Here is a 26,277-nt window from a genome sequence, read left to right as displayed (position 1 = left end):
TCTTGCCCACATTTTTGCATTTTATTATTTTCTCAGAACATGAAGACATATAATAAACATAATCTGAAGAAGCACACACACACTGCTGCCACACTTTCAATGGCGGCCCGCAATGGACGCAAAGCCCCGCCTCCTCCCATGTGATTGGCAGGCCTTGAGCGTTTCCTATTGGCTGCGGTGTTCTGTTGCCGAGGAGACAGGGCTTGGCAGTTGAGCGCGGTAGGGTTGGGCTGTGCGTTGACTGTAGGGGCGGGGCTTGTGTAGCAGGTGTGTGTGAGAGATCACGGGAAGCGGCTCTTCTCTCGGCAGCGACGTCCCCGCTCCCCAGGCCGCCCCTCCCCCCACAGACCCGGCACTGTCCGATCCTGCGCCTCCGCCAACATGTCCTCCGGAGGAGACTTCGGGAACCCGCTGAGGAAATTCAAGCTGGTCTTCCTGGGAGAGCAGAGCGGTGAGTTCTCCCCGACACCCCATTACTGCAGTCACCCACTGCCTCCTGTTTAACCCCTACGTCTTCGTCTTATTCCTCCCGTCACCCCAAAGCACAACAGTGTGCCCTCTAATATTCCTCCTGTCATCCCTAAAATTACCACAATCCTCTTCCTGTCACCCACAGTCCACCCTCTGACATTCCTCCAGTCACCCCACAGTCCTCCCTCTGACATTCCTCCAGTCACCCCACAGTCCACCCTCTGACATTCCTCCAGTCACCCCACAGTCCTCCCTCTGACATTCCTCCAGTCACCCCACAGTCCTCCCTCTGACATTCCTCCAGTCACCCCACAGTCCACCCTCTGACATTCCTCCAGTCACCCCACAGTCCACCCTCCTGACATTCCTCCAGTCACCCCACAGTCCACCCTCTGACATTCCTCCAGTCACCCCACAGTCCACCCTCTGACATCCCTCCAGTCACCCCACAGTCCACCCTCTGACATTCCCTCCAGTCACCCCACAGTCCACCCTCTGACATTCCTCCAGTCACCCCACAGTCCACCCTCTGACATTCCTCCAGTCACCCCACAGTCCACCCTCTGACATTCCTCCAGTCACCCCACAGTCCACCCTCTGACATTCCTCCAGTCACCCCACAGTCCACCCTCTGACATTCCTCCAGTCACCCCACAGTCCACCCTCTGACATTCCTCCAGTCACCCCACAGTCCACCCTCTGACATTCCTCCAGTCACCCCACAGTCCACCCTCTGACATTCCTCCAGTCACCCCACAGTCCACCCTCTGACATTCCTCCAGTCACCCCACAGTCCACCCTCTGACATTCCTCCAGTCACCCCACAGTCCACCCTCTGACATTCCTCCAGTCACCCCAAAGCACAACACAGTCTGCCCTGTGATTTCCCAAAATAACTGCAATCCCCCTCCTGTCACCCATAATCTGCCCCCTGGTATTCGTCCTGTCGCCCATAATCTGCCCCCTGGTATTCGTCCTGTCACCCATAATCTGCCCCCTGGTATTCCTCTTGTCACCCATAATCTGCCCCCTGGTATTCCTCCTGTCGCCCATAATCTGCCCCCTGGTATTCCTCCTGTCGCCCATAATCTGCCCCCTGGTATTCCTCCTGTTGCCCATAATCTGCCCCATGATGCTCTTTACCTGCTGTGGCCCCCAGATCCTCCACCTGAGGCTGACTGCGCAGTCGTCCTCCTGTCTTCCAGATCCTAAATATCTGATTCCAGCCCCAACCAGTCGCCCTTCTACTCCATCCCCCATCATCCACTTGTGAAATCCAGACATCTCCTTAGTTGCCCTTCTGTCTTCCCAGATCCTGAATATCTGTGTGTGTGTGTCCCCCTCCCCCACTGCCCTGGTGTCCCCCCCCCCCCCCACTGCCCTGGTCTCTGGTGCCCCCCCCCCCCCCCACTGCCCTGGTCTCTGGTGTCCCCCCCCCCCCACTGCCCTGGTCTCTGGTGTCCCCCCCCCCCCACTGCCCTGGTCTCTGGTGTCCCGTCCCCCCCACTGCCCTGGTCTCTGGTGTCCCGTCCCCCCCACTGCCCTGGTCTCTGGTGGTCCCGTCCCCCCCACTGCCCTGGTCTCTGGTGTCCCCCCCCCCCCCCACTGCCCTGGTCTCTGGTGTCCCCCCCCCCCCACTGCCCTGGTGTCCCCCCCCCCCCCACTGCCCTGGTCTCTGGTGTGTCCCCCCCCCCACACTGCCCTGGTGTCCCCCCCCCCCCACACTGCCCTGGTGTCCCCCCCCCCCACTGCCCGTGGTCTCTGGTGTCCCCCCCCCCCCCACCACACTGCCCTGGTCTCTGGTGTCCCCCCCCCCCCCACTGCCCTGGTCTCTGGTGTCCCCCCCCCCCCACTGCCCTGGTCTCTGGTGTCCCCCCCCCCCACTGCCCTGGTCGTCTGGTGTCCCCCCCCCCCCCACTGCCCTGGTCTCTGTGTACCCCCCCCCCACTGCCCTGGTCTCTGGTGTCCCGCTCCCCCCACTGCCCTGGTCTCTGGTGTCCCGTCCCCCCCACTGCCCTGGTCTCTGGTGTCCCGTCCCCCCCACTGCCCTGGTCTCTGGTGTCCCGTCCCCCCCACTGCCCTGGTCTCTGGTGTCCCCCCCCCCCCCCCACTGCCCTGGTCTCTGGTGTCCCCCGTCCCCCCCCACTGCCCTGGTCTCTGGTGTCCCGTCCCCCCCACTGCCCTGGTCTCTGGTGTCCCCCCCCCCCCACTGCCCTGGTCTCTGGTGTCCCCCCCCCCCCCCACTGCCCTGGTCTCTGGTGTCCCCCCCCCCCCCACTGCCCTGGTCTCCTGGTGTCCCCCCCCCCCCACTGCCCTGGTCTCTGGTGTCCCCCCCCCCCCCACTGCCCTGGTCTCTGGTGTCCCCCCCCCCCCCCCCCCCACTGCCCTGGTCTCTGGGTGTCCCCCCCCACACTGCCCCGCCGCCCTGGTCTCTAGTGTCCCCCCCCCCACACTGCCCGCCACCCTGGTCTCTAGTGTCCCCCCCCCCCCCCCCCCCACACTGCCCGCCACCCTGGTCTCTAGTGTCCCCCCCCCCCCCCACACTGCCCGCCACCCTGGTCTCTAGTGTCCCCCCCCACACTGCCCGCCACCCTGGTCTCTAGTGTCCCCCCCCACACTGCCCGCCACCCTGGTCTCTAGTGTCCCCCCCCCCCCCCCCCCCCCACACTGCCCGCCACCCTGGTCTCTAGTGTCCCCCCCCCACACTGCCCGCCACCCTGGTCTCTAGTGTCCCCCCCCCCCCACATTGCCCGCCACCCTGGTCTCTAGTGTCCCCCCCCCCCACATTGCCCGCCGCCCTGGTCTCTAGTGTCCCCCCACACTGCCCGCCGCCCTGGTCTCTAGTGTCCCCCGCCCCACTGCCCGACGCCCTGGTCTCTAGTGTCCCCCCCCCCCACACTGCCCGCCACCCTGGTCTCTAGTGTCCCCCCCCCCCCCACATTGCCCGCCACCCTGGTCTCTAGTGTCGTCGTCGTCCCCCCCCACACTGCCCGCCGCCCTGGTCTCTAGTGTCCCCCCACACTGCCCGCCGCCCTGGTCTCTAGTGTCCCCGCCCCACTGCCCGCCGCCCTGGTCTCTAGTGTCCCCGCCCCCCCCCACTGCCCGCCGCCCTGGTCTCTAGTTTCCCCCCCTTACTGCCTGCCACCCTGGTCTCTAGTTTCCTCCCCTACTGCCCGCCGCCCTGGTCTCGTGTGTCGCTCCTGCCCGCCGCCCTCGTCTTGCCCCAGGCGATGCCGGATCATTGCAGTGTGGTAATGTACAGATGGATCGTTATAATGCAGTCAGTCTGGGTTTTATTGTGTGTGATGCTCTGCAGCCAGGGGTGTCAATCTCGCCCGTCCAATCGGTGTCTGGTTGATGGCAGCCGTTCATCATACATGCAGTAATCTTCCTGCGATGACGCGGACCTGTCACCTGGGTGCGAGGCGCTGCAGGCTGTCACCCTCTGCAGCCGCACAGACACAATGAGTCTGCAGCACCCGGCCCCGGGACTACTCCCAGGATTCATCATTCCTGTTGTTTGATGCTTTTCTCTGATCAATATTGGTTTACTGCAACAATCAGCGCTGTGTAAACAGTGACCAGTCAGTGCCCCCGGCGCCCGCCATGTGCAGTCTGTGGGCATTGTGTGTACGGGCGGATGATGAGACTCAGATTATTACCACAGGGCAAGAGGAGAGTCTGATTTCCAGTGTGCAGCGTCTGAGAGATGACACGTGCAGCGCTCCACAGGATTATCCCCTTCTTTTATATTTGTGTCAGGGTTTGATGGACGTCGTACAGTGATCGCACTCCGGACTGGAGCGTTGTATGTGTGTGGGCTGCAGTGGTGGAGTCACTGTGTATTATACCCCAGAGCTGCACTCACTATTCTGCTGGTGCAGTTACTGTGTACATACATTACTGATCCCGAGCTACATCCTGTATTATACCCCAGAGCTGCACTCACTATTCTGCCGGTGCAGTCACTGTGTACATACATTACTGATCCTGAGTTACATCCTGTATTATCCTTCAGAGCTGCACTCACTATTCTGCTGGTGCAGTCACTGTGTACATACATTACTTATCCTGTACTGATCCGGAGTTACATCCTGTATTATACTCCAGAGCTGCACTCACTATTCTGCTGGTGCAGTCACTGTGTACATACATTACTTATCCTGTACTGATCCGGAGTTACATCCTGTATTATCCTTCAGAGCTGCACTCACTATTCTGCTGGAGGAGTCACTGTGTACATACATTACTTATCTTGTACTGATCCTGAGTTACATCCTGTATTATCCTCCAGAGCTGCACTCACTATTCTGCTGGTGGAGTCACTGTGTACATACATTACTTATCCTGTACTGATCCTGAGTTACATCCTATATTATACCCCAGAGCTGCACTCACTATTCTGCTGGTGCAGTCACTGTGTACATACATTACTTATCCTGTACTGATCCTGAGTTACATCCTGTATTATCCTTCAGAGCTGCACTCACTATTCTGCTGGTGCAGTCACTGTGTACATACATTACTTATCCTGTACTGATCCTGAGTTACATCCTGTATTATACTCCAGAGCTGCACTCACTATTCTGCTGGTGCAGTCACTGTGTACATACATTACTTATCCTGTACTGATCCGGAGTTACATCCTGTATTATACTCCAGAGCTGCACTCACTATTCTGCTGGTGCAGTCACTGTGTACATACATTACATTACTTATCCTGTACTGATCCTGAGTTACATCCTGTATTACCCTCCAGAGCTGCACTCACTATTCTGCTGGTGCAGTCACTGTGTACATACATTACTTATCCTGTACTGATCCTGAGTTACATCCTGTATTATACTCCAGAGCTGCACTCACTATTCTGCTGGTGCAGTCACTGTGTACATACATTACATTACTTATCCTGTACTAATCCTGAGTTACATCCTGTATTATACTCCAGAGCTGCACTCACTATTCTGCTGGTGCAGTCACTGTGTACATACATTACATTACTGATCCTGAGTTACATCCTGTATTATACTCCAGAGCTGCACTCACTATTCTGCTGGTGCAGTCACTGTTAATACATTACATTACCTCTCCTGTACTGATCCTAATGTACATCCTGTATTACCTCCAGAGCTGCACTCACTATTCTGCCGGTGCAGTCACTGTGTACATACATTACCTCTCCTGTACTGATCCTGAGTAACATCCTGTATGATACTCCAGAGCTGCACTCACTATTCTGCTGGTGCAGTCACTTTGTACATGCATTACTTTTCTGAGTTACATCCTGTATTATCCTCCAGAGCTGCACTCGGTATTCTGTGATGCCACTCGCCCATGATGTCTCTGGGATCGGACGCTCTTTGAATTCCTTGTGGTTCTGCCCCAGATGAGGTTTCTCCCTGTGAGTACAGCTGTTCTTCTGCAGAAATGTAAGCTGCGAGAAGCTGACACGGCGGGGGGTGCCCCTGTCACTGAGGTTCACCTCCCGCTCCCTTATCAGGGTGATTCTGCCAGTTCAGAGTTATGGGAAAGCTGTGTGCCGACCCCCGTGGCACACGATGGAGGCCCAAATCTGTCACCTGTGCCAAAGGGGGACGCCCCCATGCCACCTTCCCTCCTACCCCTTATTGTGTCAGGGGTGCCGCCTTCACACAGCAGTTCAGCAGCTTTCTAATCGACTTTGTGTTACCATTCCTCACCATTTTCAAGATCTCTGCTTGCTGACCTGAACAGACACATCCTCATTTACATTTAGAAACTGAAGTGGAGTAACTTCTCCCAGCTGAGGATTTGCTACAGTTGTATCCAGTCTGGGACACCTCAGGTAGAGCAAGAGATTGTTGCAGTGTATCAGTTCGGACTGTGGCTTGAAACAAGTATCAGTTTGTTGGCAGCAAGCAGAGGTTTTGAAAATTGAGACTAATTTAAACGCAAAAATGAATTATTTTCCTACAGCTGGAAACTTTAGATCGGCTTACAGTAGGGTCAAACAACCTGCGGCTCTCCAGCTGGTGCAAAACTACAACTCTCACCATGGGCATGCTGGGACTTGTAGTTTTGCAACAGCTGGAAAGTCAAAGTTTGGGATGACAAAGGCACAAGAAGATAATCCTGAGAGCCTTCCAGGAACCCTAGAGGAAGAGGATGTCTCCTCCCCGGCAGCGTCGAGGGACCCCCCCCCCCCCCCCACCCTGTGTGGTGGGCGCATTAGCCGCTCCGGCCCAGTATAACCATTACACTGACTCCAGGACTCATGGGGCAGGAAATGGAATCTCTTGGCAGGAGCGCGGGAGGCGATCAATAATGATAGATCTGCGCTCAGTGGCCGGGCAGGTCCGTAAATTACTGCCTCCCCTGGGGACGGTGCTGAGCGCTGCGTTACAGTGTGCCAGTGCAGTGGACTCTGCTCAGTGATTTATCAGACAGGGGGCGCTAAAGAAAAATGAAAAGCAGAGGAACAGCGGAAACGCACTTGTCCTGTGATTTGCTTGAAACGCGCTGTGTCGCAGTGATGCGCTAGGACTGCCGTATACTCGTCTTCTCTTAGGCCAGCCAATCGGGTGCTCTCTCGGATCAGCGGACACCTCTGGCTGCGGCTTATCTCTACCAGAACAGAAGGATCAGGCATGTTCAAATCCAACTGTCCAATCCTTATCTCCCCGACGTCCATTTCTGGAAGCCATATATATATATGTCAGCCGGGGATCCACCAATGGGTATTAAGTATTGATTACCTTGCCCCTGGGGGATCCACCTTCCATCACCCCCTCCGATCAGTGGTTTGAAGCGTGCACTGCCACGTCAATTTTATAAAAAAAATTTAATATGCCTTTGATATCGCAATCATCGGTGACGTGGCCCTTCTGCTGCTCAGTCCCATTCAGATGAATGGGATTGAACTGCAGTACCAGGCATGCCCACTATAATTGGATGGCGCTGTGCGAGGCATACATGTAAACAGACCGCAGCACTGAGAGTCAGACTTATTTCTATTTTCGTCAGTGGAAGGCGCAGTCTTAAAGGGGTGATCTGGCAGTTAAATATTGCTGACGTATCCCTATGATGGATAATATCAGCTCGGCGGGGATGCGAGGGTAGGTGACAAATATTTACAGGCACTTCTGTATTGATGGCCGTCCTCCGCATCTGACGCCCCCACCGAACTGAGCTGTGTAGTTCTGGAGCTAGCTGATCAGTGGGGGCGTCGGACGCGGAGGACGGGCCATCCATACAGAAGTGCCTGAAAACCCCTTTAAATATTCGCCACCTACCTTTCGCATCCCCGCCGATCTGATCTGATCTGTCACGGGGATAAATCAGCGGTAAGGAACATTCCTAAGAATGCACCTTCCATTAAAGTGAATGGAAACTCTAAGATGAGGAGTTCCGTTGTGAGCCTCCGTGGCGTCCCCCTCCATCGTCTAACCCGTCGCGTTACAGAGAAGAGCGGGGAAGGATCTGTGTAGACGTGTAGATCGGTGGGCGACCTCTTCCATAAATGGCTGACTATGGGTACAACTTCCTGTCCACAGTTACAGTAGGAAGTGCAGCTCTGGAGCACAAACTGATGCTCTGACAGGGACTGTGATATACCAATTTCCTCCCCCCCCCCCCCCCAAAAAAAAAAAGACCAGAAAGCTGTGCCCTCCATATGGAGAATTAGTCCCCCATCCTCCATCGTGGTGGGTACAGCAGATTACAAGCATGGATCGAGCGCTGCTCTGAAGCCCTTGTATGCAGGTTGTACCGGAGAGGTCGGCCATTACTTGGGATGTGTACTGGCTGGTCTTCCTGTGATGACACAATGGCATGTAGCAGTAACGAGGACGTGTGGGTGCACCCGCCATGGACGCGGTTCCTCCGCAGAAATGGATGCGTCTGAAGTAGTGAATCGACTTTCAAGTAGAAGATGATGGCGCTTTCCTTTTCCTCTCCTTTGATCGTGTCACCCATTGTGCTTGCTCTGGGGTTGCCATATCAGCAGCGCAACGCTGTCCGTCCACCAGAAAAATGTCAGTCCGACGAAAGAGAGGGGAGCACGCTGCAGGTGGCGCGAGAGCAGAGGATCGGGCATGTCCGAATCCAGCAGGCCCGACTGTCTGGGAAATACCTCTAGCACTAGTCATCCTGAGCTGGCATGTTCTTGAATAGAATGCCAGAAGTGCAGTGCAGTGAAGACTGACACATGGCATGTTTCTTGCAGTCTACAAGATCTCTGCTTGCAGTCATTGAATAAATTGAAACATTCCAGACTAAAGATCCTATTAATGCTTCTCGCGGCTGAGGGTTTGCTACAGTGGTATCCAGTCTATTGATGACCTGTCCAAACACAGCAGCACTCTCTCCTGTTCGTTCCAGTGTATCAGCCTGGAGTCCAGAGGACTGTCTAGACCCGATACAGTTGTAGCAAAGCCTCACCTGTGAGAAGTACGGGGCTAGTACAGGTTTTCTGCTTCTGTATGGAAAACTAAAATGTTTGCATTCAACGACAACAAGCAAAGGTCTTGAAAATGGCGAGGCATTGCAACTGAAAGCATATCACAGAGGGGCAGAGCTTGTCTTTGCTGACTTTCCCAGGCGGCGGTCTGTGCCACCGGTGTCTGATTGGCGATCACTTTGACCCCTGCCGATGGCGCTAGGACGGCCTTGTGGGTATAGCGCCTGTCCGCGGAGCTGCATGCGAAATGGCGCAATCAGCGGAGTCAGGTAGCCTTCGGTGGGGTCACAGCGGTCAGACCCCCACCAGGTAGCGTTCTAATAGATGAGTTTCAGTTCCTCACCGATTTTTTTATTATCTCTGCTTGCTGTCAACGAATGGAAGCATTTCGTAGCATGTTTGCAGTGGGGATATGTCCAGAGCCCTTCCCCCCCCCAGGTACCGGCAACTTGTCATGCACACTAACGAGGCTGCTCTTAAAGGGCCGGTAAAATGTTTGCACCTTTTGCTATGCACCCAGGGTAGCGGTAAGTTGTGGCTCGGAGGGTAGCGGGTGGTCAGCAGGTGCCCAGCGCGGTCAGGATCCATCACTTACACGTAGGCAACTGAGGACAAAGCGTGATGAATAATTAACAGCAGTAATTTTAGAAGGTCGGCGCTCTCCGGGGCTCAATTCTGTGCAGTAAACGGAGGGCGACCATGAGGGGGGGGGGGGGGGGGGGGTCGTTAAAGGGTTAAATCATTTCAGGGTCCGTCATCAATTTGAGGCCTGATGGTCGTTGCTCGTCGTCTGGCTCCACAAGATTCTCCTCCCACTTTCCTTCCAAAATGTAAGGGTGCCAATACTTTTCCTGCCCCATTGTCGGGGTGCCCATCCTTTACACTGCAGGACATGGTTTTTGTCATCCTTGCACCCACACTAGGGTTGCGTCCACCTCTCGACTCCGGCACATGATCTAGAGATCTTTCCCCTCTCCTGATGGGTCAGTTTGTAATAGAAATTCTGGAGCATCTGTTCTCAGGGCTCAGTGTTGTGCCGTCCCTCCTATTATTCCTACTAGAATCAATTTATGAATCGGTTGCCAGCAGGTTGGAAGAAAGGTCCATCTGGGTTTCACACCGCACTCATTCGATAAAGTCAGACCGGGCAGGGACCCCCAGACGTTCCTATATTGCAGACTGCTGTCATATAAACTTCTAGCAGGAATAATAGAGGGACAACACAATGTAGACTCCTAAGAATCGATGCGGGCGGATCGGGAAATGCGAGTAGTTACTAAGGAGACGCGTCGGGAGAGGTGACGGCTTCTCGGTAAGATTCTCATTCGTTTTCTTCCTGAGGAATAATGAGCTGAACCTTCCGGGACCCAACGCTGTAACCGTGTTTGTTACATAGAAGCTTTTCAGATGTGGGGGGGGGGGGGGATCACGTGTACAGGTGACCCACTGTAAAGATCGCCCCACGGTGGCGAACCAGACGCGTTATTTGCTGCATGTCGGGGCACCCATAGGGTCTGATGACTCGCGAGCCTGGATCCTCGCCACATCCATCCTGGGTGGAGCTGGGAAACAAGTTCAGACCCGGTCCGGATCACGTCTCCTGCGAGCGCCCATCCTGACAGACTGTCGGCGGCATGGCCCGGGCGCGTCTGACCACCTTTTATGTGGCTTTATTCCCTGAATCCAGGATTTTTTTTTTTTTTTTTTCGATCTGCATTTTTCAAGCTCTTTTTAATCCTTTATTGAAAGCAGGGAGCAAGCATTACACTGCCACCCGCAGGGAGTTAGGCGTATTACACCCAAATAAATAATGTGGGAATGCAACCTTACAGGAACGAGTACATTGCGACAAACTTCAGCTGTGCGAGCAGGGCGGGTTTTCAGCCTGTGCCTACTAATATCATCTAATGAGGGGTCAGTGACCTTCCACAAGCTTACAGTCTCCCCCTTCCCCCTCCTGCCCTGCGGCCATGTTTCCTGCATCTCGGGAGAATATCTGCCATTGATCCTCGAGAAGTAGATCTCCATCATCCGCTGCTGATCTCGCACGTATCGTTATTGATGTTTGCTCCACCACCACTGCTCACATGATCGCACTAGTCTGCAATGTAGTTGACGGGGACAGTAGCATGCGTTTTGCCTTTTTGCTGTGAAATCAGCTGAGCCTTCCCCTACTATGACACCTGTATACCCTCATAAGGTAGCGGCCTGTGGCGCCATCATGTAGTCACAGAGTCCTCTGGGCTCCATAGAAATGCACAGCCCCTGCTGCGTCCTCCTATTTCCTCTGGCGCCTCCTGCTGGAGTCTGCACTGAATTGAATGCAGGGAAAGACGGAAAATGAGGCGGTATTACAGACCGCGGAGGACGCCTCCGCATGAGGTTTGGGCCCCATACACACGACTGTGTATTTTTGCACTAAGCAAAATAGATGATCTCCATGACGTCCGCGTTGCATTCGCTTTTCTGCGGACCCATTGACTGGACTTTTGCGGACAAGTACAGGACATGTTTTATCTTTTTGCAGAACGGATCTGAGTGCTTTCAGCATCCGTATGTCCGTTCGAGTACGGAGGAGATTTGTCGAGACAGGCGCTTTCTTGGTCTTTGTATCCCCTGCACTTTCGGAGGGTGCACCACGTGTATGACGAGGCGCATCCTTCGGCAGTCCACGCGCCAAATCAGAAGTCTACGACATCTCATTGCTGCCGTAGATTTCTGGCTCCATTTGCACCTTTTTTTTATTTTATTTTTTTATTTTTTTTTAAACTTGTGACTTTTTAAAGACACTTTTCTGGCGCACATAAGATAATAAATCTCCCCCCATCCATAAAAGGAAATATGGATAACACGGATTTCCTCCGTATTTTGAGGATCTGCGGACTGCAAAACCGGCACAGTCGTGTGTATGAAGCCTTATAGCGATATATAACACGATTGCAGGGTATTAATGATTACTTGCTTTATTAGTCACCGGGCAAGTTCAGGACTGGTTCACATGATTCTAATCTACTAAATCCGGAGGGGGTGAAGACTTATGCACACAGGCCTTTTGCCTGGTTTTTGGGGTCTGTTGGTTTCCATTAATTCCATATAGGCCTCACCAGTGGTTGGACCTCCGTGAAGCAGGTTGTATGGTCAGACTGCTCCCCGTATAATCTGCAGCAGAAATGATTGCTCCCCATAGACATCATGGGGTCAGATCCAGCGGCCGCAGCGCGTTGTGTGCCATTATATGTAGAGGAAACGGCTTCTACTCCCCCCGAGTAGATAAAGGCCAAAGAGACCGCTAATGCACATAGAGCTGCCTCAGCAATCTGCCCGGCAACTGCTCAGACTAATTATATATTCTTCCAGATATAAAACCGCCTACTATATGGAAGCATCCCGGTGCCAGCAGAACCAGACATACCGCGCTCATTATACATTATTATTAACGGGCACCAGCGCTTTACTGGGGTTGTCCAAGCATGTTCAATGTCTTCTAGGTCCCCCGACGCCTAACAACTTCTTGGAAAACAGAATAGGTAAAGCTCAGCCGATCACCGGCCATAGCACTGACTCTCCTCAGCCAGTGGTTGGCCGAGTCGTCGCATTTCCATGTCAGCGTTGTGTTCCTTCTTATATTCAACCGTTCTTAGCTTCTTTCTTAAAATTTTTATAATTAGACAACTCCTTTAATACTGCCTCCTATGTACAAGAATATAACTACTATAATACTGCTCCTATGTACAGGAATATAACTACTATAATACTGCCTCCTATGTACAGGAATATAACTACTATAATACTGCTCCTATGTACAGGAATATAACTACTATAATACTGCCTCCTATGTACAGGAATATAACTACTATAATACTGCCTCCTATGTACAAGAATATAACTACTATAATACTGCCTCCTATGTACAAGAATATAACTACTATAATACTGCTCCTATGTACAAGAATATAACTACTATAATACTGCTCCTATGTACTATAACTACTATAATACTGCTCCTATGTACAAGAATATAACTACTATAATACTGTTTCTATGTACTATAACTACTATAATACTGCCTCCTATGTACAAGAATATAACTACTATAATACTGCCTCCTATGTACAAGAATATAACTACTATAATACTGCCTCCTATGTACAAGAATATAACTACTATAATACTGCTCCTATGTACAAGAATATAACTGCTATAATACTGCTCCTATGTACAAGAATATAACTGCTATAATACTGATCCTATGTACAAGAATATAACTACTATAATACTGCTCCTATGTACAAGAATATAACTACTATAATACTGCCTCCTATGTACAAGAATATAACTACTATAATACTGCCTACTATGTACAAGAATATAACTACTATAATACTGCCTCCTATGTACAAGAATATAACTACTTTAATACTGCTCCTATGTACAAGAATATAACTACTATAATACTGCTCCTATGTACAAGAATATAACTACTATAATACTGCTCCTATGTACAAGAATATAACTACTATAATACTGCCTCCTATGTACAAGAATATAACTACTATAATACTGCCTCCTATGTACAAGAATATAACTACTATAATACTGCTCCTATGTACAAGAATATAACTACTATAATACTGTCTCCTATGTACAAGAATATAACTACTATAATACTGCCTCCTGTGTACAAGAATATAACTACTATAATACTGCCCCTATGTACAAGAATATAACTACTATAATACTGCCTACTATGTACAAGAATATAACTACTATAATACTGCCTCCTATGTACAAGAATATAACTACTTTAATACTGCTCCTATGTACAAGAATATAACTACTATAATACTGCTCCTATGTACAAGAATATAACTACTATAATACTGCTCCTATGTACAAGAATATAACTACTATAATACTGCTCCTATGTACAAGAATATAACTACTATAATACTGCTCCTATGTACAAGAATATAACTACTATAATACTGCTCCTATGTACAAGAATATAACTACTATAATACTGCTCCTATGTACAGGAATATAACTACTATAATACTGCCTTCTATGTACAAGAATATAACTACTATAATACTGCCCCTATGTACTGGAATATAACTACTATAATACTGCTCCTATGTACAGGAATATAACTACTATAATACTGCTCCTATGTACAGGAATATAACTACTATAATACTGCTCCTATGTACAGGAATATAACTACTATAATACTGCTCCTATGTACAAGAATATAACTACTATAATACTGCTCCTATGTACAAGAATATAACTACTATAATACTGCTCCTATGTACAAGAATATAACTACTATAATACTGCTCCTATGTACAAGAATATAACTACTATAATACTGCTCCTATGTACAAGAATATCACTACTATAATACTGCTCCTATGTACAAGAATATAACTACTATAATACTTCCTCCTATGTACAAGAATATAACTACTATAATACTGCTCCTATGTACAAGAATATAACTACTATAATACTGCTCCTATGTACAAGAATATAACTACTATAATACTGCTCCTATGTACAGGAATATAACTACTATAATACTGCTCCTATGTACAGGAATATAACTACTATAATACTGCCTCCTATGTACAAGAATATAACTACTTTAATACTGCTCCTATGTACAGGAATATAACTACTATAATACTGCTCCTATGTACAAGACTATAACTACTATAATACTGCCTACTATGTACAAGAATATAACTACTATAATACTGCTCCTATGTACAAGAATATAACTACTATAATACTGCCTTCTAATGAGTTTGTACATATGTGGTTAGTAGTTGAGCCCTTGGATCACTTTGTTGGCCGTTCTTTGATCTTCCCGGTTGAGTGTCTTGCGGTTGTCACCCGGCTCATGTACACACGTGGCAGAGTAAATTTGCTTTCTGGATTACCGTCACCTCTGCCTGTGCCCAGGGCCTCTCCGCTCTAGTGCTCCTGGTCCTATGTAAACACTTCCTGCACTTTCTCCCTACGTTTCAGTATTACGGTATTATTTATTATTAAAGCGCCATTCATTCCATAGCGCTGTACATACATAATACAGACATAATGGTGAGATTGGTGCACTCGGTCCTGTGTACGCTCACATGTGTGCGGTATACGTTATCACTAGTACACTGATATATAGTCACATTACATTATATACCGCTATTCATGTAACATCTTCGTCTTCTTTTCTCTTCTAGTTGGAAAGACGTCCCTCATCACGAGATTCATGTATGACAGCTTCGACAACACTTACCAGGTAATATACCAGGATGCACCTGATGGCGGAAACCTTCACTGGAAAGGGGTCATGGGGACACTTAAAGGGGACATGCCAATATTGATGTAACAGGATAAAACGCAGACATTATGGCGTACATGACAATCTATTGCCAACAAATGTAGATTCAGCCCTGTACTGCACATGGATGCAGAGGTCTGCAATTGTTCTGGCAGCTGAGGGTGGGCGTCTTCTTTCTCAGGGGAGTGTCCTTCCTGCTGCAGCTCTTTCACTTTAATTATCACAGCTCCTTACAGAAAATATGGCGGGTGGCAGTTGAAGATTTAAACTAAGCATTTGCGACCAACTCAGTGAAAAAAAGGGTTAATTTGAAAATAAAACCGCAATTCCCCATTGTTTTACTGGTTTCTGTTGCCTCATCGTTCACTGTGCTGTAAAAAATACGCCTTTTATTATCTTTAATACTTAAAAAAATATAAAAATGTGAAAGTAAGTGTTTGCATCGCCATATTCTGCCTCTAGTTTACTATTTTGGGGTATGTACGCGTTATTGTTCACTGTTAAAAATTTAAATTTATTCATATTTTAGTGGGGGAGGGGGGGAACATAAAGGGGTGACTTGAATTTTTATTTTAATGTTTTTACTTTTAAGGCTTCCGGACCTGCCATAGTAAAGTTCCTAAGGGAGGAATATGGCCATAAGTGATCTGATGGTCGCAAGTAGAGACCCCCCCCCCCCCCGGAACTTTACTATGGCCTATTTCAGAAGCCTTCAGTGGGCCTTTGGCTGCCATAGCAACCGAGCGTCTCCCCCCGATCTCTTCATTGGGGCGCTTTGGCTGTTGGAGTCAGTCCCATCAATGACCGCTTAGATTCTGCGGCATCTAAATGGTTAAACGTCTGTGATCGGAGTTGTCAGCTGTGTAAAACAATCGGGCACCCACAGGCTGTGGCACCCGCTCAGCTCCTGAGCCAGCACCATCTTTAGGGACCCGTCGTCGACCGTTCATGTATGGCACATGTCACGAAGGGGTTAACGTAGCTGAAGTCTGTTTGTCATCTCCCCTCGTATCGCTGGTTCTTATTCTCCAGCTCGGTGGGTCACCACAGCAGTGATTTGTCCATTGCGCCTGCGCTGTACTTTTGGTGTCTAGGTAACAATAGTCTGATAATCCTGCAGGCTGATGAGCAACAACATTGTATGGCCAACTATAGGGAGGACAGTCAGAGCTGATGCATGTAGGTTCCTTAGACGGTCACCTAAACCTTCCTCATTACAGAAGTCCAGTAATCCGCCATATATGCGTGCAGGGCGCGGTGTCAGGGTTACAGTCATGGCTGTCCTGTAGGTAGGTGGTCCTTAGTGGACTCTAATACTTTATTGCTTTGCAATGCATTTGAAGGAGCCGAACAATAACAATGCTGTTGCGCAGGCGCTGGTCTTCAAGCGGAGTTGTCTGGCGCATGCGCAGATACAGGGAGCAGAATCTCCTGTACTTGCCCAGACATTGGCCAAAAGGACCCTATAAAAGCCATCTGGGAAGCTGAGCCCGTATGGGTTTATGGTGGGCTTCACAAATGACCCTTGTACCTGTCAACAAGGGTCCAAATATCCTACCGAACACCCACTATGTAAGGGGCGAGCGCCACCTTGTATTCATATTTAGTTCCCCTATAAAAAGTTTTTTCAGCCAGTCTCAAATAATTATCGCATCATCTATGTATTTGGCCGACCCTCCCCCAGTTTGGAAAGTATGGTGGACTGGTCCCAGAATGCCATATAGATTATGGGATAACTAGGGGCGGGCGTGGTGCCCATGGCGGTTCCTGTTTCTTGTTTGCTATATTTTGTACCATAATTGAAGCGATTTATGGGTTTAGATAACGTGAATACGATCTATCAGAACGTCCGTCTGGTTACGTGTCCCCTGTATTGGCGATAGTCTTGCTGCTTCACTACTTGGGGACCGATCTAGCAGTTAATAATAGTACCGCTCAGTAAGGCGAGGCATCCGCAGAGATTGTATCCTCATCCATTACAGCTCACACCGCATTGTGTGATTACAGGCCTGTCCCCTCCTGACGTGTCTGTCTTATGAAGTAATTAGAGTATCTACTCGCAAAGCTTTATGTTGTTTTGTACCTCTATTATTCCTACCAGAAGTTTAGGAATGTATCTGCAGCTGGTTGTTCAGGTGGATTTAGACAGCTCGTTCCTGACTATCTGCCCGTCTAAAAGTGCTGCTGATCACCTGCTGAGCAAGACGCTTGTTCTTTGGGTGTTTCTGTCGTTTATGCAAGCGCATCAGTCAGCTGTACGGGGACGATCGATCTCTATAGCGATCCTTCTTCCTCATACTGTGAAGGAGATAGCTGCATGTAAATGAGCAGTCCCCTTCACTGGACGAGCAGCCTACCTTCCTTCCCGACAATCGGCTTTAGCTCAGCCTGTGTAAACCCGCCTTTACCAGCTGGGGATGTGTCCCTGCGCAGTCTGACACTGTCAGACTCTGCAGGGACCCCCTTCCCACCCAACTGGGAACACCCAGCTGCCTGGTAGGAATATTAGGGAATGCAAGTAGCTACTAAAACAGACATGTCAGGGGAGGGGCAGGTCCTCTTTATATAGCAAATTATATGTGCATTATATAGCGGATTTATAATATAACTGGTTATGGAGGGACAGTTAACTGTGGACATACTGCTGAAGGACACAGGACCGCATTGGCTAAAACCACTACCTTAGTCGTTGTGGCGGTATTATTTGGAAATTGAATTGCAGTATTTATGCGAGGACTATATGGCAATAATGTGGGGGTACTGTAGGGCGGTATTATGTAGGGACTAAAACCCGGTAGTCTCCATGCAATGCTGCCATAATTGTGTGGGGACTATATGCCATTATTATGTAGGGGCTGTATGACAGAACTATGTGGGGACTATGGCAATGTCATGTGACACTATTTTACCTTATGGCAGTATTTGTAGACTGCATATTATATGCTAGTATTATATGGACTGTATATGGCAGTATTATCTTGGCACTACAGGGAGTGCAGAATTATTAGGCAAGTTGTATTTTTGAGGATTAATTTTATTATTGAACAACAACCATGTTCTCAATGAACCCAAAAAACTCATTAATATCAAAGCTGAATATTTTTGGAAGTAGTTTTTAGTTTGTTTTTAGTTTTAGCTATTTTAGGGGGATATCTGTGTGTGCAGGTGACTATTACTGTACATAATTATTAGGCAACTTAACAAAAAACAAATATATACCCATTTCAATTATTTATTTTTACCAGTGAAACCAATATAACATCTCAACATTCACAAATATACATTTCTGACATTCAAAAACAAAACAAAAACAAATCAGTGACCAATATAGCCACCTTTCTTTGCAAGGACACTCAAAAGCCTGCCATCCATGGATTCTGTCAGTGTTTTGATCTGTTCACCATCAACATTGCGTGCAGCAGCAACCACAGCCTCCCAGACACTGTTCAGAGAGGTGGACTGTTTTCCCTCCTTGTAAATCTCACATTTGATGATGGACCACAGGTTCTCAATGGGGTTCAGATCAGGTGAACAAGGAGGCCATGTCATTAGATTTTCTTCTTTTATACCCTTTCTTGCCAGCCACGCTGTGGAGTACTTGGACGCGTGTGATGGAGAATTGTCCTGCATGAAAATCATGTTTTTCTTACCTTGCAGACTTCTTCCTGTACCACTGCTTGAAGAAGGTGTCTTCCAGAAACTGGCAGTAGGACTGGGAGTTGAGCTTGACTCCATCCTCAACCCAAAAAGGCCCCACAAGCTCATCTTTGATGATACCAGCCCAAACCAGTACTCCACCTCCACCTTGCTGGCGTCTGAGTCGGACTGGAGCTCTCTTCCCTTTACCAATCCAGCCATCTGGCCCATCAAGACTCACTCTCATTTCATCAGTCCATAAAACCTTAGAAAAATCAGTCTTGAGATATTTCTTGGCCCAGTCTTGACGTTTCAGCTTGTGTGTCTTGTTCAGTGGTGGTCGTCTTTCAGCCTTTCTTACCTTGGCCATGTCTCTGAGTATTGCACACCTTGTGCTTTTGGGCACTCCAGTGATGTTGCAGCTCTGAAATATGGCCAAACTGGTGGCAAGTGGCATCTTGGCAGCTGCACGCTTGACTTTTCTCAGTTCATGGGCAGTAATTTTGCGCCTTGGTTTTTCCACACGCTTCTTGCGACCCTGCTGACTATTTTGAATGAAACGCTTGATTGTTCGATGATCACGCTTCAGAAGCTTTGCAATTTTAAGAGTGCTGCATCCCTCTGCAAGATATCTCACTATTTTTGACTTTTCTGAGCCTGTCAAGTCCTTCTTTTGACCCATTTTGCCAAAGGAAAGGAAGTTGCCTAATAATTATGCACACCTGATATAGGGTGTTGATGTCATTAGACCACACCCCTTCTCATTACAGAGATGCACATCACCTAATATGCTTAATTGGTAGTAGGCTTTCGAGCCTATTCAGCTTGGAGTAAGACAACATGCATAAAGAGGATGATGTGGTCAAAATACTCATTTGCCTAATAATTCTGCACGTAGTGTATATTATGGTTTTATGTGGTCTATAAATGGCTGTATTTTGCCTCTAGCCCATGGTTACTGGCCCCGGCTTCCGATTTGTTGTTAGATCGAATATTGTTAGAATTTTGTCCTTTTTCTATAGCGTTTTCCATCATAACCTCCTGCGGTTCATTTCTTTACAGGCAACGATTGGCATCGACTTCCTATCAAAGACAATGTACCTGGAGGACCGAACAGTAAGTATCGACCAGAAGGGGCGCTCTTCCTATAGGAGTGGACACATGATGTGAGTGTACACGGGGGGGCGCGCATCAGCAGGACTGCAGCACCTGCCACTGATGATGGCCTCCGAGCTTCGTGGGGCTGTGGCTCCCCAATTTAAAGGGATCAGTGGTGGCACATGCCCTTTAACGCAGATTGTATTCCCCTATTAAAGTCCCCATTGACCTTCAGTAACATACACGCAAGTCCACACCCCCTGCTCCCATTAACACAGCACAGGATGATACACGATGGCGGTGACTCCAGGTGAGTGGCGGTAATAATACTAGTGTGTCATCCTTTATGATACTCAGGAAGTGATGAGTCTCCTGGAGGCCCTTCAGCATAGCAGGTGGAACAACCCCATCTCCCAACCCCCTGTCGATTGTTGCCCCCTCTTTCTGACTGTCTTCCATCCCACAGATCAGATTGCAGCTCTGGGATACGGCGGGACAGGAACGATTCCGCAGCCTGATCCCCAGTTACATCCGCGACTCTGCAGCCGCTGTAGTAGTTTACGATATAACAAGTAGGTATTCCCGCTGGCGGCCTTTTGACGGTGTGTTTTTTTTTCTCTCCCCCCCCTCTCTTTGCTGTGCCGCCGGCTCGCCCCCCACTTGTTAGGTCCGGCTGCAGCTCTGGGACACAGCAGGGCAGGAGCGGTTCAGGAGTTTGATCCCTAGCTACATCCGAGACTCCACTGTGGCTGTTGTTGTTTTTGATATCACAAGTGAGTGTGGACGAGGACGTCTTCGCCTTTCCTATAATGTCGTCTGGTGGCCGTCACCGCAGCGCGGCCCTGATTATAACGGACCACCCCCCTCCTGCCCCTTCGTGTGGAGATCCAGCTGCTTCGTGGGAAAATATGCAATTTAGCTCCGGAACGTCTTCTAATGTCACCTGTAGGTTTCTTCCTTCTGGAGGAGAGCTGATTCCAGTATTTCCCCTCATGAAGCATCTGGTTCTCCAGAACTAGTACCTTCTGAAAACCCAAAAAAGATCATGACTGCGCGTTCTCGTGCTGCACCCCTTAATCTGTGGTGGGGGAAGGGGGTGTAGGAGTTCACTGTAGTCACCCCCGAATCTTCTGAGCGTTCGTCACCCTTTAATCCTGCGTGTCGCCTTTACTAACGGTACTGGTCCTGGTTCTGAAGTGTCCATACTCACTACGTCACTGACTTGCCCCTGTTTGGGGGTAAGCCAAGGCGTTTAGTATGGGGCATGGACCTGTTCTGAAAACGGCACCACACCAGCCTACAGGTTGTATGTGGTATTGCAGCTCAGCCCCATTTGTGTCACTGGAGCCGAGCTGCAATACCAGACACGGCCATGGAAAGGTGTGGCGCTGTTTCGGGAAGATTGCAGCAAGAATTATGGATTTTGTGTACCCTGAGTGGGGGTCCCTGACCTCGCCCCCTCCATGTGACCTTTATTACCCCAAAGCCATAAGTTTAGTGACATCAGGAGGTATCGCCCTTTCATGCCCTTTAGGGGCCTGGTTATCGCGTCTTGTATATACCCCTCCCCCTATTTTATGAGGAGTCTAAAGTCCAGTTGTCAGGATACATTAGCGCCCCCTAGTGTATGTGTGATGGGGCATTTTACAGATACCATAGACTTTTTTTCGTGAGACGTTCCCTGCAGCCCCTCTCTAACCCTCAGGTCCATTTAAATCCCTAGCCATGGTCCGTTATAAGCGGAGGGCGTCGCGCGGTGCGCGCATGTCGTGTGCTTGCTCTCTGTGCCTCCTCGTGTCTTGCACGTCTCACTGTTGTGTCTCACTGTTGTGCATGTTTTGCTCACAACCCTGCAGTGTGCACTCTGTACTGACTGTCCATGTGTCGTCCTGTGTTTCATTTGTCTGTAATCTGCTGTTAAATGTCACCACATTATATCACGTATACAGAGAAAAATGCAAAACATCTTATGAATTTTATATCCACTTTCAGAAAAGCTGGATAATTTCCTTAACACTGCTATTACATCGTAGGGCCTCATGGGGGCGGCAGAGAGTACGGTCCTAATCAGAAGATGTGCAGGGGCCCTTCTTGTGCTAATTAATCCCAGATCATCTCTGTAACTAATGAATAGACCGAGAGTTGTGAGAAGGGCGATCCCCCAGCATTCCCTGCTTGTTCAGTGTCTGATCAGAGTTTACTCTGGTGACTTGAATTCTGGGAAAGTGTCTTCCCACTAGACTCAGTACGGTCATCTGATGCAGAATAGTGAGTGCAGCTCTGGAGTATAATACAGGATGTAACTCAGGATCAGTAATGTATGTACACAGTGACTGCACCAGCAGAATAGTGAGTGCAGCTCTGGAGTATAATACAGGATGTAACTCAGGATCAGTACAGGATAAGTAATGTATGTACACAGTGACTGCACCAGCAGAATAGTGAGTGCAGCTCTGGAGTATAATACAGGATGTAACTCAGGATCAGTACAGGATAAGTAATGTATGTACACAGTGACTGCACCAGCAGAATAGTGAGTGCAGCTCTGGAGTATAATACAGGATGTAACTCAGGATCAGTACAGGATAAGTAATGTAATGTATGTACACAGTGATTGCACCAGCAGAATAGTGAGTGCAGCTCTGGAGTATAATACAGGATGTAACTCTGGGTCAGTACAGGATAAGTAATGTAATGTATGTACACAGTGACTGCACCAGCAGAATAGTGAGTGCAGCTCTGGAGGATAATACAGGATGTAACTCAGGATCAGTACAGGATAAGTAATGTAATGTATGTACACAGTGACTGCACCAGCAGAATAGTGAGTGCAGCTCTGGAGTATAATACAGGATGTAACTCAGGATCAGTACAGGATAAGTAATGTATGTACACAGTGACTGCACCAGCAGAATAGTGAGTGCAGCTCTGGAGTATAATACAGGATGTCACTCAGGATCAGTACAGGATAAGTAATGTATGTACACAGTGACTGCACCAGCAGAATAGTGAGTGCAGCTCTGGAGTATAATACAGGATGTAACTCAGGATCAGTGCAGAATAAGTAATGTATGTACACAGTGACTGCACCAGCAGAATAGTGAGTGCAGCTCTGGAGGATAATACAAAGTGCAACTCCGGATCTCTTAATTTAGCATTTTCAGGCTTCCTCACTTTTTCGTATTGGGGACCCCCACCCACCCCTTAGCATTGTGTGGCACAGGTGATGCTCCTGGCAGTCGCCCAATCTCAGAGTCTGTGTATTCATTCATGAACCCTGCTATTTCCCATCAGATGTGAACTCATTCCAACAAACGACAAAGTGGATCGATGACGTCCGGACGGAGAGGGGGAGTGATGTCATTATCATGCTAGTGGGGAATAAAACAGACCTTGCTGACAAAAGGTAAGTGGCCCCTTATGATTTCTGAAATGTCAGTCCTACGAGGCGCCGCTCTGGACGTGCACATGTTTCACCTTCTGCGGGACGATGTCCAGGATTCTGTAATATCCTGTGTTCGCTCTGCAGGCAAGTGTCCATCGAGGAAGGAGAGAGGAAAGCCAAGGAGCTGAATGTAATGTTTATCGAGACCAGTGCTAAAGCCGGATACAATGTAAAACAGGTGAGGAGTTGGGTTCAGCCAAGGATATAGTTTGTGTTTGCTGTTCACGTGCTTTTTCCAGACCTAGGGTCTGCCCATTGGAGCCACCATCTGTCACAGACATTAGATGCTGCAGTTGCTATCGACCGCTGCATCCAAGAGGTTCATTGGTGGTTTCTCTGATACCAGCCGTAAGATTGTCCTCCTCCCCACAGCAGCTGAAGTAGCGCTGTATCAGAAGCTGTGGTGTATACAGCTTGTATGTGCGGTGTTACCTCTTCATTTACTCCTCCACATGGGACCTTCAGTTCTCACCTGTCTGTCTCCCTGTGTCTTCCAGCTCTTCAGACGTGTTGCAGCCGCTCTCCCTGGTATGGAAAGTTCACAGGACAAGAGCAGAGAAGACAGTATCCTTTTATTTACCTGTAGAGGGTGCCAGTGACGGGTCATTCTGCACTGGACAGTTAAATTATTGCTGGGAATCGGGACCCCCCCCCGCATGCAGTGCAGTTTATAACTACTATAATACTGCCCCTATGTACAAGAATATAACTACTGTAATACTGCTCCTATGTACAAGAATATAACTACTATAATACTGCTCCTCTGTACAAGAATATAACTACTATAATACTGCTCCTATGTACAATTATATAACTACTATAATACTGCTCCTATGTACTAGAATATAACTACTATAATACTGCCTCCTATGTACAATTATATAACTACTATAATACTGCTCCTATGTACAAGAATATAACTACTATAATACTGCCTCCTATGTACAGGAATATAACTACTATAATACTGCTTCCTATGTACAAGAATATAACTGCTATAATACTGCTCCTGTGTACAAGAATATAACTACTATAATACTGCTCCTATGTACAAGAATATAACTACTATAATACTGCTCCTATGTACAAGAATATAACTACTATAATACTGCTCCTATGTGCAAGAATATAACTACTATAATACTGCTCCTATGTGCAAGAATACAACTACTATAATACTGCTCCTGTATACAAGAATATAACTACTATAATACTGCCTCCTATGTACAGGAATATAACTACTATAATACTACCTCCTATGTACAAGAATATAACTACTATAATACTGCTCCTGTATACAAGAATATAACTACTATAATACTGCTCCTATGTACAAGAATATAACTACTATAACACTGCCCCATGTACAAGACTATAAGTACTATAATACTGCTCCTATGTACAAGAATACAACTACTATAATACTGCTCCTATGTACAAGAATATAACTACTATAACACTGCCCCATGTACAAGAATATAACTACTATAATACTGCCCCATGTACAAGAATATAACTACTATAACACTGCCCCATGTACAAGAATATAACTACTATAATACTTCCCCATGTGGTCATGTATATGGAAATAATGGGAAGAAATTAGAAGTTGTGGCCTTTATAATTATTAGTTGAGGACATTTCCTGTGTGGTTAGATGATCAGGCGTTTGGTGCGGGGATAGCAGTGGATTTTCTTGGAGACATAGATTGCGGTCAGACTGATATGTCGTCTCTGATGAGAGGAGCTTGTTATGTGGCAGTAATTGGGGGAGCTCTGTTCGGTGTCTGAAGCCTCTGTAGCTGGAGCACATTGATCTCTTGCTGTCTGGGGTTTTCTTGCTGTAGATTATAATCCTGTAATGGATCAGATCTGATCACTGGGGGGGGGGGGTGTGAGAGGAGAAACGTCTATAGATCCGAATGTGAACAGGATAATTGGGGGGTCATTCTGTTATCATTCCCCTTTACAATAGCTAGGAGTTTCAGTGGTCGGGTACCAGCAGGTGGCGCTGTTCCAAAGTCGGCATGTAGCTGCCTGTGCTGAAGGGCGATCGTCCCCGATCTGAGTTTGGGTTCCCCCATAAATTTCTTGTTTTAGACCCTAAGTCCTTGAGTTTTCTTTAACCCTTTCCTCTACAGTGATCGACATCAAACTGGAAAAGCCTCAGGAAGCTCCTGTCAGCGAAGGCGGCTGCTCCTGTTAATCCTACGGTTCCTCCATGTGTCCTTCGTCAGAACCTTCACTACTTCTCCTCCTCCCCCTCCCCGCCCCCCTACCCATTAACTCTTCATTAACTGCAGCGTGAATCTGGGCTCACCCTTCTCACCTGTCCATCGCTGGCTCCACTATATATAAATCTATATACGGTGTCTTCATTATTTAAATGAAACTAATGGTATCAAGAAAGCGATCTGCCTGTTCTTGTTCACATGGTCCCCGGTGAATGGCGCCATCTCAGGACACCCGAGATTCTACCGCTTCTGGCCATGAAGACTCGCCTTGACGGGATATGGCTTGTGTACGCAGCCTGCACACAAGGGGCGCTTCCATTTTATGGGCTGACCAGTGTGTTACATTTTTTTCATAGGAAGCAAGGGCCTCACCAAGGCATGAGGCACCAACAGCCTCGTGCCTCAGATGAGACGACCACACACACACTAGTAAGGTTGACAGGCTCCTCCCACAAAATGGCTGCTTCCTCCGTTCACGGGTTTTGGGGTTGTGGTCATACTCGCCACTGTTTTATATTGCAGCATGTTCCTGCATCCGAGGTGTGAATTGCTGCTTTGAATAGTTTTCATTTTATTAACTTTTTTTTTTTTAAATAAAGTTTAAACAATGCACTTTG

General features: G+C 48.3%; 1 protein-coding gene across 2 annotated transcripts; it reads left to right on the top strand.

Moving 5' to 3' along the window:
* The first annotated feature begins 238 nt into the window (after positions 1-238).
* On the top strand, positions 239-26,277 carry RAB6A (RAB6A, member RAS oncogene family). 2 transcript variants are annotated; one of them, XM_044285999.1, is made up of 8 exons: positions 239-451; positions 15,148-15,206; positions 19,947-20,000; positions 20,449-20,554; positions 23,277-23,388; positions 23,512-23,605; positions 23,925-23,991; positions 25,568-26,277. In XM_044285999.1, exons 1-8 carry the CDS (start codon positions 382-384, stop codon positions 25,630-25,632), a joined length of 627 nt encoding a protein of 208 aa, XP_044141934.1. In that variant the 5' UTR covers positions 239-381; the 3' UTR covers positions 25,633-26,277. The 2 variants fall into 2 exon arrangements, with proteins under 2 accessions (XP_044141934.1, XP_044141933.1); XM_044285998.1 differs by lacking the exon at positions 20,449-20,554 and adding an exon at positions 20,650-20,755 and having other exon boundaries at positions 240-451.

This window comes from Bufo gargarizans, chromosome 3, assembly GCF_014858855.1.
Source record: "Bufo gargarizans isolate SCDJY-AF-19 chromosome 3, ASM1485885v1, whole genome shotgun sequence".
Lineage (NCBI taxonomy): Eukaryota > Metazoa > Chordata > Amphibia > Anura > Bufonidae > Bufo > Bufo gargarizans.
This window is presented reverse-complemented; position numbering and strand designations above follow the sequence as displayed.